Source organism: Palaemon carinicauda, chromosome 22, assembly GCF_036898095.1.
Source record: "Palaemon carinicauda isolate YSFRI2023 chromosome 22, ASM3689809v2, whole genome shotgun sequence".
NCBI classification, from domain to species: domain Eukaryota; kingdom Metazoa; phylum Arthropoda; class Malacostraca; order Decapoda; family Palaemonidae; genus Palaemon; species Palaemon carinicauda.
Genome location: NC_090746.1, coordinates 48,197,167 through 48,209,997, shown reverse-complemented (window position 1 = coordinate 48,209,997; position 12,831 = coordinate 48,197,167). Strand labels below are relative to the sequence as shown.

The following is a 12,831-nucleotide window of genomic DNA, read 5'->3' as shown; positions in this document are numbered from 1 at the left end:
ATATGTGTGTGTGTGTGTGTGTGTGTGTGTTTATACACACATACACACACACACATATATATATATATATATATATATATATATATATATATATATATATATATATATATATACAGTATATATATACATATATATGGATAGATAGATAGATAGATAGATATGTATATATACATATACATTATATATATATATATATATATATATATATATATATATATATATATATAGAAATGTATATATACATATATGTATATGTATATATGTAAACATATATATATATATATATATATATATATATATATATATATATATATATATATACACATACATACATACATATACCAAGGCACTTCCCCCTATTTTGGGGGTTAGCCAACATTAACAAATGAAACAAAAACAAAAAAGGTACCTGTACTCTCTACGTTCTTCCCAGCCTGACAAGGGACTCAACCGAGTTCGGCTGGTACTGCTAGGGTGCCACAGCCCACCCTCCCCCGTTATCCACCACAGATGAAGCTTCATAATGCTGAATCCCCTACTGCTGCTCCCTCCGCGGTCATTTAAGGCACCGGAGGAAGCAGCAGGGCCTACCGGAACTGCGTCACAATCGCTCGCCATTCATTCCTATTTCTAGCACGCTCTCTTGCCTCTCTCACATCTATCCTCCTATCACCCAGAGATTTCTTCACACCATCCATCCACCCAAACCTTGCTCTTCCTCTTGTACTTCTCCTATCAACTCTTGCATTCATCACCTTCTTTAGCAGGCAGCCATTTTCCATTCTCTCAACATGGCCAAACCACCTCTAACACATTCATATCCACTCTAGCTGCTAACTCATTTTTTACACCCGTTCTCACCCTCACCACTTCGTTCCTAACCCTATCTACTCGAGATACACCAGCCATACTCCTTAGACACTTCATCTCAAACACATTCAATATCTGTCTCCATCACTTTCAATCCCCACAACTCCGATCCATACATCACAGTTGGTACAATCACTTTCTCATATAGAACTCTCTTTACATTCATGCCCAACCCTCTATTTTTTACTACTCCCTTAACTGCCCCCAACACTTTGCAACCTTCATTCACTCTCTGACGTACATCTGCTTCCACTCCACCATTTGCTGCAACAACAGACCCCAAATACTTAAACTGATCCACCTCCTCAAGTAACTCTCCATTCAACATGACATTCAACCTTGCACCACCTTCCCTTCTCGTACATCTCATAACCTTACTCTTACCCATATTAACTCTAAACTTCCTTCTCTCACACAGCCTTCCAAATTCTGTCACTAATCGGCCAAGCTTCTCTTCTGTGTCTGCAACCAGTACAGTATCATCCGCAAACAACAACTGATTTACCTCCCATTCATGGTCATTCTCGTCTACCAGTTTTAATCCTCGTCCAAGCACTCGAGCATTCACCTCTCTCACCACTCCATCAACATACAAGTTAAACAACCACGGCAACATCACACATCCCTGTCTCAGCCCCACTCTCACCGGAAACCAATCACTCACTTCATTTCCTATCCTAATACATGCTTTACTACCTTTGTAGAAATTTTTCACTGCTTGCAACAACCTTCCACTAACTCCATATAACCTCATCACATTCCACATTGCTTCCCTATCAACTCTATCATACGCTTTCTCCAGATCCATAAACGCAACATACACCGCCTTACCTTTTGCTAAATAATTCTCGCATATCTGCCTAACTGTAAAAATCTGATTCACACCCCCTTCCTTCAACATCTCAGCTCTCACACCATCCATACCAGATGCTTTTCCTACTCTCGTTTCATCTAGTGCTCTCCTCACTTCCTCTATTGTAATCTCTCTCTCTCATTCTCATCTCCCATCACCAGCACCTCAACACCTGCAACAGCAATTATATCTGCCTCCCTATTATCCTCAACATTCAGTAAACTTTCAAAATATTCCGCCCACCTTTTCCTTGCCTCCTCTCCTTTTAACAAACTTCCATTTCCATCTTTCACTGTCTCTTCAATTCTTGAGCCAGCCTTCCTGTGGCCGCGGGGGCATAAAAACAATTAGAATAGCGCCAACGTTATCCCTGCGTGTTGTAAGAGGCGACTAAAAGAGACGGGACGAGGGGGCTGGGAACCCCCTCTCTTGTATCTACAATCCTGTGAGACATATATATATATATATATATATATATATATATATATATATATATATATATATATATATATGTGTGTGTGTGTGTGTGTGTGTGTGTGTGTGTGTGTATTTATACACAAACACACACACACACACACACACACACATATATATATATATATATATATATATATATATATATATATATATATATATATATACATATATATGAATAGATATGCGTATGTGTGTGTGTTTGTTGATAAGAATACTTGCGCATTTACGATATCCCATCATATTTACCTGTCTTTATTATCTTTATGCTTACTCTTGTGACCAGATGTCATGTACATACTGCAGTAGTCTTTAACCGTGAATCTACTTCAGGTCCACACGATAATTCGTCACGAATGTCAACAACAAAATCTTACGAACCAAAAAGCCAATTTTGTTCTCGGTCTTTTCCTGAGAATTATTCCTCTTTTCTTTGCAGAAACATATGTTACATTTGATAAAGAACCAGCCTGTACAAATTATGGAACTGGTAGTTTAAGATGTACGGCTGAGATTCAGAATAGATGTCCTTCGATATTTGATGGAAATTACGAGTGGAAATTCAACCTCTCGTCATTCCTCGCCTGCAACCAAACGGCCATCAGTCGCTCAGAATCTGAAACGCTGCCGATTTCAGGAAAGTCAAGTGAACACATCTTCCGAAACCTCATTCCCGGATTGCAATACGATGTGAATGTGTCGGTGATCTACAATGGCGTTGTCATTTCAGAATCACTTGGAATTTCTGCCAAGTTAGACACTGATGGTGAGTATAGGCCTATATGAAGATTTCTTTCATGCATAATTCTTAGGTTGCCTCATCTCATATAAATATTATCCCTTGACAACCAGTGATAATCATTCATGGAAATTTAAACTGATTCTTTTTTCTCAATGAATATAATTGTGTGATGTAATGAATGAAATTGATTTAATCACTTTGACTTTTTAAGAACATGAATATACTATTTGATGTGCACCGGTAATTGTAAGATTAAACGCAAAAAGGATAAGTATTGACAAAAATTAGAGATAGAAAGTTAAGCTGAATGGGTCAGGCGTAGATGATGCGTAAAATACCACAGACAAATCATGAACCTTTTCCTCTATTTCTCGATGAAGTTCTTCCGACCGTTGAAGATTTGACCGTAGCCATTCTGGGAGAGGACAAAGTAAGGCTGATGTGGAACGATCCCTGTCCGCCGAATGGGGAAATAAGCGGATATCAAATCCGGCACTCTTGGTCTCGTCCAACGTCCTACATCCCAAAGAGTGACACTCATTGTCCTAAAACTATCAAATATGATGGATGTTACAATATTCCGAGTTTGACTAAAGGGAGGATGTATGAAGGACGGAACACATACGTGAGTGATATATGTTTACTTTTACTCTACTTTTATGGTGAATATCATTCTTTTCAGACATTAAAAATCCTCATATTATAACACATTTTATGAGACATTTTTCGCTGTTCTTTTGTAATGACATTTCAAGCTTAAAAATATGGTATGACTCCCATTTAGAGAAAAATTAATTATACTACTACTACTACTACTACTACTACTACTACTACTACTACTTACCAGTGTACTAGCCATTTGAAGACTTAATGTTTTAGTATGCTAAGTTTCATTCTATTGAAACAATTTATTTTCCTCATGTTATGTTTTATACAATTTCTAATTCCCCCCATTTGATGTCCTTCATGTTCGAACATTTTCTCCTTTTGTTGGACTATAAATTTCATAAAAGATAATTCCTGTAATATTTTCATAAAAACATTTTATATTTCATATTTTTGTCTTGTTTCCAACCTCATGATAACGTAATAACCTCAACATTTTGTAATAAATAATGTTCCCCTAACCTTTGGTACTAATAACTATTGTAAAACTATATACTGTATATATATATATATATATATATATATATATATATATATATATATATATATATATATATATATATATATATATATATTTATATATATACATATATATATATATATTTATATATATATATATATATATATATATATATATATATATATATATATATATGCATATATGAATATTTGTATATATACAATATATATATATATATATATATATATATATATATATATATATATATATATATATATATACCATATGTATATAAATGTATGTATATATATGTATATATAAATAAATATATATATATATATATATATATATATATATATATATATATGTATATATATATGTATACATATATATGTATATATATAAATATATATATATATATATATATATATATATATATATATATATATATATATATATATATATATGTATGTATACAGAACATATACATATATATATATATATATATATATATATATATATATATATATATATATATATATATATATATAATATATATATATATATATATATATATATATATATATATATATATATATATAGAGAGAGAGAGAGAGAGAGAGAGAGAGAGAGAGAGAGAGAGAGAGAGAGAGAGAGAGAGAGAGAGAGAGAGAGAGAGAGAGAGACTGTGTGTAATTTTTGTATAATTTGTAGCATAACAGATTGACTTATAATCTCATCTCTGGCTACATCGAAACTTTCTTTTCTATCATGTGTTCATTTCAGTTGATCATTTCAGGTGCGGATATATAATTCTGATGGGAAATATAGAGACTATGAATATAAATTTCTCATGGCAGAAACCGGTGAGTACAACGACATGGACTTTCTTTCTGATATTTCTCAAAGCATTTTAAACTTAATGACTGAAAGAATCGAAACATTTATGTAAAGTAAGAAGTTTCATTCAGTTTCATCCCAGCTGCCTCATAAATTGTAAAACCTAAACAACTTTAGCTCTGGTTTGAGGCGATCTTATTTTTAACTCATTTACTGTCCATCTATGCTGACTTCAAAAGGATTGCGTTCAATAATTATTGAAGGGATCATTTCTGAAGCAATACTTCATTCAAGTTTTTTTCTGAGTTTTCCGACTAATGTTTCAATTCTGTAAAAGATTTATTTTCTTTAATATTTAATTATATTAAATAATGTTGTCACCATAATGTCTTGTTATATTGTTTCCTTTTCTATGTGTAACAAGAAAGTGAAAAAGGCTTCCATTCTAAGTCTCTCTAACTTATGAACCAGTAATTTCTAAATTGTTGGACAATGTCCTTCCGTAGAACCTAAGATAATTTCTAACTTTTGTTCAAGGACCTCGCCAGTAAGTTTACTGGATGACTGAGTGAAGGTTATAAGGTGTTTGTGTTACTGAATGTACCCGATCAAAGACTTGGATTCAGTTCCAAACTTTAGGTAATGCATTTAGGAACAACAGATTTAGAATGAATCCAACCATAGATATAGCTATTAATCAATGTCCTTTTAATATTTTGCTCCAAGAGCCAAGCACCCCGGAAATACTTCTACCAGAAGACCAAGGTTCCCCAGTGACCATACTTCCTCCAACGCAGCCAGGTGGCGACCTTGCGAATTGTACATTAACTGTTGGGGAAGAATCCTGTGTGAAGCCGTACACAGAGGACGAGTTCATGACCTGTCAGGTAAGTCCTACATTTTCATTTGAATGGGTCACCTGGAATCAAAGAAAGGATTTCATGTGGCAGCTTAAAGGACGTCTTCAAATGAAGCAATATTTGCTTTATAAGTGATGGAAGCCAGAGATCAGAGATAGGGGAATTTGACCTACTAAAAGTACAAATTTTGAAAGATTAAAAAAATAGTTCCTTTATATGAGAAGGGAAAACTAAGATGAATTACGTAGAATCTAAACTGACAATTATGTTAGTTTAAAAGGGAGCGTTTGAAATTTGTCGGAATATTCGAGATTTGATGGCTATTTTTGTCTTAAAGCCTTTGAATTAGCCATTGGATCCCAAATATTCTCATGGAGGGAGAGGTAGGCAGAGAGAGCGACAGACAGAGGTAAAATCCAGCTTCCGAATTCTTGATAATGAAAATCTTCATTTTAATCACAACTATTTCTTTTTTTTACTTTATATTTATCGATCAGTGACTTTAAACGTTTGTCTTTATGATGAATGTACACAGGAGATAATGTAAATAAGAAAATGAATATAATATACTTTACTCAACCCAAATAACAGTAATATTTCGAAAAGCAATTAAAAAGCCGTGGCAGAGTGATTATGTCTTAACCAGGTGTTTTTTTATCAATCAATTTTACAAATTTTCTTTCTTTTTAGATGGCTGACCTTCCACCTGGCAAAATAATTGAGGTCCGAGCAAGGTGTTGCAATACAAAGTTTTGTGGAAGTGAATCCACAAAAGAACTGGTCACGAAGCCTTCCCCTGAATTTGAAGGATCCCTCACAGTTGGAGAAAAGACCAATTCCTCTGTAGCAATTTCACTACCTCGGGTCACCAATGAAGGAGATGGAAATAGGTAAAAATTTTCAATGAAGCTATCATGGAAATTACATTTCTGCTCAATTTCGGAAATTTTCCATTGATAACTTGATTTAATTACCTGGCAGATAAAACTAGTTGAATATAAGATCTATTTAATTATACAAGAGCAATTCAAGTGGTAAAGCAATAGGTATCTTTGAAGAGACACATAAATTATTAGTTATTCATGTTTGTTGCAAAGCATTTTTGTGAGATAGAATTTCTTCTCGTTCTTTCAAATTCTCTCGAGTTCTTCCCAAATCATTTAATTTTTGAGAAATCTGGAAAAGAAGATAGTTATCAGAATCATTGTTAGTTTGTATTTTAAACTCATTCATGAGAAAATACATCTGTTGTCATCCCTGGAACATATTCTCCTAGCTGTAATACTGTAAAATGCCATAAGGAATCAATGTATAAACTGATGATTACTAAGGTTCTTTGCATCTTCCTTTCTATACCAAATCCATTGCCTTCTTCGTCTTCTCTCTCTCTCTCTCTCTCTCTCTCTCTCTCTCTCTCTCTCTCTCTCTCTCTCTCTCTCTTTTACCACTTATCTGGCCAACTCCTTTAACTTTACTTTGCTCGTTTTCATCTCAATCCTCAAGAAATCTTTCAAGCAAGACCAAAATCTTGGAAAGGTGATTGTGATTTCTTTGCAAAACAACAAATAAAACAGCAGTTTTATTGTTTTTGATAATATCATTATCATGCTTATTATTATCATTATCAATGATGATATAATTTTTATCATTATTGGTTTCATTATCCTAATTGACACTACTATCTTTAAAGCAATAACAACATCGACAGTAACAAAGATTTTGATAATAATCTTTAAAGTATTAGGCCTACCATCTTTATCAATATTTTCTTCTTGTTTCTTTTTCTTCATTATGTTAGAAATATGTGCTAAGAAGTAGAGAGAAAGTTAAGGATCTCGCTGTCGTCAACAACATTTTCTGATTCTGATCACAACAACTTTGTTTACCGGCACTCTTCTTCTTCTTCTTCTTCTTCTTCTTCTTCTTCTTCTTTTTCAGCTCCTTCCTCATTGTAGTAGAACACGTAACCCAAGATGGCGAGGGAGTAGAAGATCTTCAAGGGAAGGTTGAAGCATTACTGACTAGAGATCGAAAAGGCCGGAAAGAAAAAATAGATTGCCTTGATGGGCCTTTTTGGATTGCTGGAGAAATATCATCTGTGAGTAACAATTATTGTTTTCGGAAGTTGTTGCTGGATAATCCTTGTTTTCACTTCCTGATTGCTTAGTTGCACTTTTCTTGTAAACTCCATCAACTGTGTTCTGGAGGAAATATTTCATATTAACTAGACTTTTCTTATTTTTCATAACTAGCTGCATAAATTCTTTTCCTTAGCATGAAAACAGCATCACCCTTTAGAATCTGATCAGCAGTTAAGACTGTTTTCATGCGTCCTTTGTTTAGTAATTTGTGTAAAATCTGTAACATTTATTATCAAAGTATTTACCTTTTTCCACTATCTTGCACTTAAAATGGATTCTATTCTCACTCGGGGAGCATTTCATAACAGATAGAGAGGTCATGTCTAACTTATCCTACAACGCTGTCAAGGATAACATTTGAATCCTTTTGCTGACATCATTTGTTAGACATCAGCCACTTTTACGATGATGATGCTTTCCAGAGATAATTACTCTTTAATGGACAATTTTCAAGATTAGCGAGTACTAAGAATTAATTTCATTCTGGTTTTATAATTACCAAAATTGCAGTCAAAATTTAGCTCTGATGAATCCTACTGAATTTCTTATTATATTATTTGATACTTATTTTACACATCTTTCAGCACAGTTAGTTCATTTTATTGTATAACAGTATGATTTTTTTTTCAATACTATTTTGATTGTTTTGCTTTTCTTTTCATCACACTTTCCCTTTTCTCCTTTCACTTTGAAATTCTGTCCATCATTACCATTCCTGCCTAATAATTTTTCTTCACCCAAGGGGTTAACTACTGCACTGTAATTGTTCAGGGGCAAATTTCTTCTTGGTAAGGGTGGAAGAGACTCCTTAGCTATGGTAAGCAGCTCTTCTAGGAGATGGACACTCCAAAATCAAACCATTGTTCTCTATTCTTAGGTAGTGCCATAGCCTCTATACCATGGTCTTACACTGCCTTGGGTTAGAGTTCTCTTGCTTGAGGGTACACTCGGACATACTTTTCTATCTAGGTTCTTCTCCTCTTGTTTTGTTAAAGTTTTTATAGTTTAAATGGGAAATATTTATTTTAATATTGTTACTACTCTTAAATTTTTTTTCCTTATTTCCTTTCCTCACTGGGCTATTTTCCCTATTGGGGCCCCTGGGCTTATAGCATCCTGCTTTGCCAACTAGGGTTGTAGCTTAGCATTTAATAGTAATAATAATAATAATAATAATAATAATAATAATAATAATAATAATAATAATAATAATAATTATATTAATAATAATAATAAACGTAGCAGCAAATATTTGAAGGAGCTACTTCATAGCTACACCAAAAAACAAAATATATTTTGGAAATTACCAAGTAGTTGAGATCTATGAAAAGCACTGATATATGAAATCGATTACATATAAATTGTGTAAAAAATACATTAAAGCAAGACTCAAAATGGGTACGAGATATAATCACGCTGTGTAAATTCACACGAATATCAATTGGCTTTTATGGATAGAATGAAAAGAAAATAGATGTCATTAGTCAGTGTAGGTCTTGAGATTTGTATCACACGATCATCGTAAATTGCCTGAAATGCATGTCTTAATGTAAAAAAATATGTTTTTTTTTTTTTTTTTATAGAGTTTATAGTTAGTCACACTTTTAAACGGTAGATAGTAAATCAACTTTGCAGTAAATTAAGAAAGCTCTGTGAACAAACATTCAAGATTTTCTTTTGCCAACGAACAGAACTCCTTTACCTCTTAGCAGTATACAACTGATTAAAACTTTATTAATGTATTGTGTAGCGAACAGTCAAAGCATACATTGAATATTTCATTTGGTTCTCGAGTGATACGGAAAGAACCTAAGAGTCCTTTTAACTATATTATGTATCTCTATATAATTCTATTCCCCAATTTCCATTCAAGAGCACAATCGCATTTGTAGTTGGGGATGGAAAAGACTACAACGGATATTACAACTGCCCACTACAGGAAGGAGAAGTCTACAGGTTTGCAGTTCGGGCTGCTACAAGACTTCGAGGTATGTAGCTCCGGTTTTGGGGTCTTGTGTAGTTATGGGCAATCTAGTAAACAAAGTCAGTGCCAGTTTCACTGCCAAGTAATAATAATAATAATAATAATAATAATAATAATAATAATAATAATAATAATATATCCTTTAATTGTCTCTTAATCTGACTTTTTAATGAGACCATGAATTTTGACAGAGGAGCACCCACCAGTTTCATTATTTGATCCATAAATATTCATGTTGACAGAATATAAAGCTGAAAAGGACACAAAAATGCTAGTTAGCTGTCAAAACCTGGACGCTGCTCGCTCTCAAAAACTCTATGAAACAATATTCCGTGATCATTTCACTGAAGCCTACATATCAATATATAATTTACATGAATTAGATTTCCGGAGTTCAGAAAGACGGGTGAAACTTCAGCGAATCCCATATCGTAATTAAAAATGTTCCTCCTTTGAGCTAAAAATAATATCAGTGAAATTCTTATGAGTGGCATTTGACCATGGATGAATATTTTACATTAGGGGCAATCACCTTAGCATAACATTGTAGACTTTGTTTTTTATTAAACAATGAAATCTGGATGTTATGTCATAGATCTTATTGGAATTCTGATCCTTATTAATAGTGAAAATTATTTCAAAAATAATACTTGAATTACAACTGAATAGCTCTAAGTAACATATCTAAGGTTTGCTTAAGGGATTTCCTACTTAATTGAAAACATACAATTGGAGTTAAAAGTCAAGTTAAAGAAGCTAGACAGCCCTGTGCGATCAGAACAAAAGGGAGAGATTTAAAAGGAATGGCAGGAAGCATCATGATACGGCCAAATGGAAGCTGTAAGCTAACCTGAGGTGACCTTTTTAAGGTTCTTAGATATTGTAACACCTGTAGAACTATCCATGTATCTATTTTTAATGATATATGTAATTAAATCTTTATGAAGTATATATATACATAAATATATATAAATATATATATATATATATATATATATATATATATATATATATATATATATATATATATATATATATATATATATATATCATGGTCCTGGGTCTGAGCACCAAAAATATATTTATTATATATTACGGCTGGCAAGTTACACAACCTCCCGAGCTCCCAACTCGCCCGTTTGTTTTGACATAAATCTGTTACACCCGAGCTCTGAGAAAATTATATACTCCCAGATGGCAATATATAAAAACACAGAATATCCAAAGGTCTCTTACGTACACTCAAAACAAACTGGGTAAGTATTATTAAGAACTATTCAAAACAACCTCTTACTTTGATTCTTAAACAAGGATCCGAGAGAGATCTGTAAGAAACACTGATCAAAATAATACACTTTTTACAAAAAAAAAAATATATTCTATGAAAAATTATAACACTGCAAGAATTTACACCAAAAATAAATCACTTGAAATATTAAATCTGAACAAAACTTAGACTAAGTCAAGAAAATATTACACTCTGAAAATTATATAATCACTCGAATCAAAACATTAAATCTGAACAAAACCTTAGACTAAGACAAGAAAATATTACACTGAAAATTATATGATCAATTGTTTCACTGGAAATTAGATTTTACACAAATATTTATTCTTGATAATTAATGAAAATAGTTAACCTCTCACACTAAGAATTAAACTCTTACTGAAATTTACATAAAATTAACTGATAAACTTATGAGTTTTTAGCTCACACGAAGGTTCCGACCAGATAGCATTACAAATACACTTCACGTTATTACATAAATCTCACAGGACCAGTTACAAAAAAATTTATGTAACACCAGCGCGTACAAAAACAATAAATTTGAAACAACTTTAAAGTTTCCATAACGTTTAAACACACTACACACAATTTATGCTGTGTATAAACTTAATCACTTTGTTGAGGACAAACACTTAAGGCACTTGAGAGAGAGATGCAAACTTGGCTCTCAGAAAGGGAGAGGCTGGATCTCTTCTGCTGCTATGATTCCCTGGGGGCACATATATATTGGCTTAATCATTCTAGATCCTTCAAGGTCAAGGGGTCTAGAAGTTTTGGGACTGTGCCTAACGGCGTAAGGTTGCCAACGATCAGGTCTCAGACACATACCAACGCACCAGCGAGACAATTCTCTCTCAGCTAGCTAGAGCCACATCCCTCCTCGAAACATAAAAAAAAAAAGATAAAACTAACTCTGGGTTTTTCAAGAACCTTCCAAATACGTGGTAAATATAGCGCTTGTGTAATCTCTCACAAATATGACGCAATACCCATCAAAAAATGGCATAAGCCCTCGTCCATGCCTCGTATGATCCGTACAGCACTCTTAAGCAAGATTGCATAAGACTTCATAACAAAATATGTGAAATAAAGAAATAATTCTTGAAAATATCATAAATTTACATATACTGACCTGAATGAAAAATATAAAGAAATGAACGACGAAAGTCTTACGCAATTTACATGCAATTACTTATACCTAAATGAGATGAGCTCACAGCACGAGCTGGCTATACACCTCAAAAATATACAAAGGAAATACATGAGTAAAATATTTACTCTACACTAGATCAGCTTTGTAAGAATATATATATATATATATATATATATATATATATATATATATATATATATATATATATATATATATATTATATATATAGACATACATATATAAGTACACACACACATATACACACACACACACACACATATATATATATATATATATATATATATATATATATATATATATATATATATATATATATATATGTGTGTGTGTGTGTGTGTGTGTGTGTGTGTATGTGTGTGTGTGAGTTTGGGTATGCACGTGTGTGTGTACTTTAATAACTATGTGCATATATGTGTGCATTGAGATTTGTAAATACAAACACAACCAAACGCACAAACACACACAGTGCCTCTCTTTTG

At 32.8% G+C, this 12,831-nt stretch overlaps 3 protein-coding genes across 3 annotated transcripts in view; 2 read left to right on the top strand and 1 right to left on the bottom strand.

Annotated features, from left to right (window-relative positions):
* The window catches only part of LOC137616738 (uncharacterized), a 48,285-nt gene extending 45,302 nt beyond the window's left edge, over positions 1–2,983 (top strand). Inside the window, exon 15 of the mRNA XM_068346740.1 lies at positions 2,637–2,983. Within this exon, the coding sequence (XP_068202841.1) occupies positions 2,637–2,983 (347 nt within the window). The remainder of the gene's footprint in view (positions 1–2,636) is intronic.
* Positions 1–12,831, bottom strand: part of LOC137616421 (uncharacterized) — a 742,648-nt gene that overhangs the window by 281,867 nt on the left and 447,950 nt on the right. The gene's annotated exons all lie outside the window — the stretch shown is intronic.
* LOC137616424 (receptor-type tyrosine-protein phosphatase T-like) overlaps positions 1–12,831 on the top strand; it is a 209,195-nt gene that overhangs the window by 171,348 nt on the left and 25,016 nt on the right. Inside the window, exons 10-15 of the mRNA XM_068346169.1 lie at positions 3,320–3,564; positions 4,865–4,931; positions 5,632–5,792; positions 6,456–6,655; positions 7,704–7,863; positions 9,780–9,894. Of these exons, the coding sequence (XP_068202270.1) occupies positions 3,320–3,564; positions 4,865–4,931; positions 5,632–5,792; positions 6,456–6,655; positions 7,704–7,863; positions 9,780–9,894 (948 nt within the window). The remainder of the gene's footprint in view (positions 1–3,319; positions 3,565–4,864; positions 4,932–5,631; positions 5,793–6,455; positions 6,656–7,703; positions 7,864–9,779; positions 9,895–12,831) is intronic.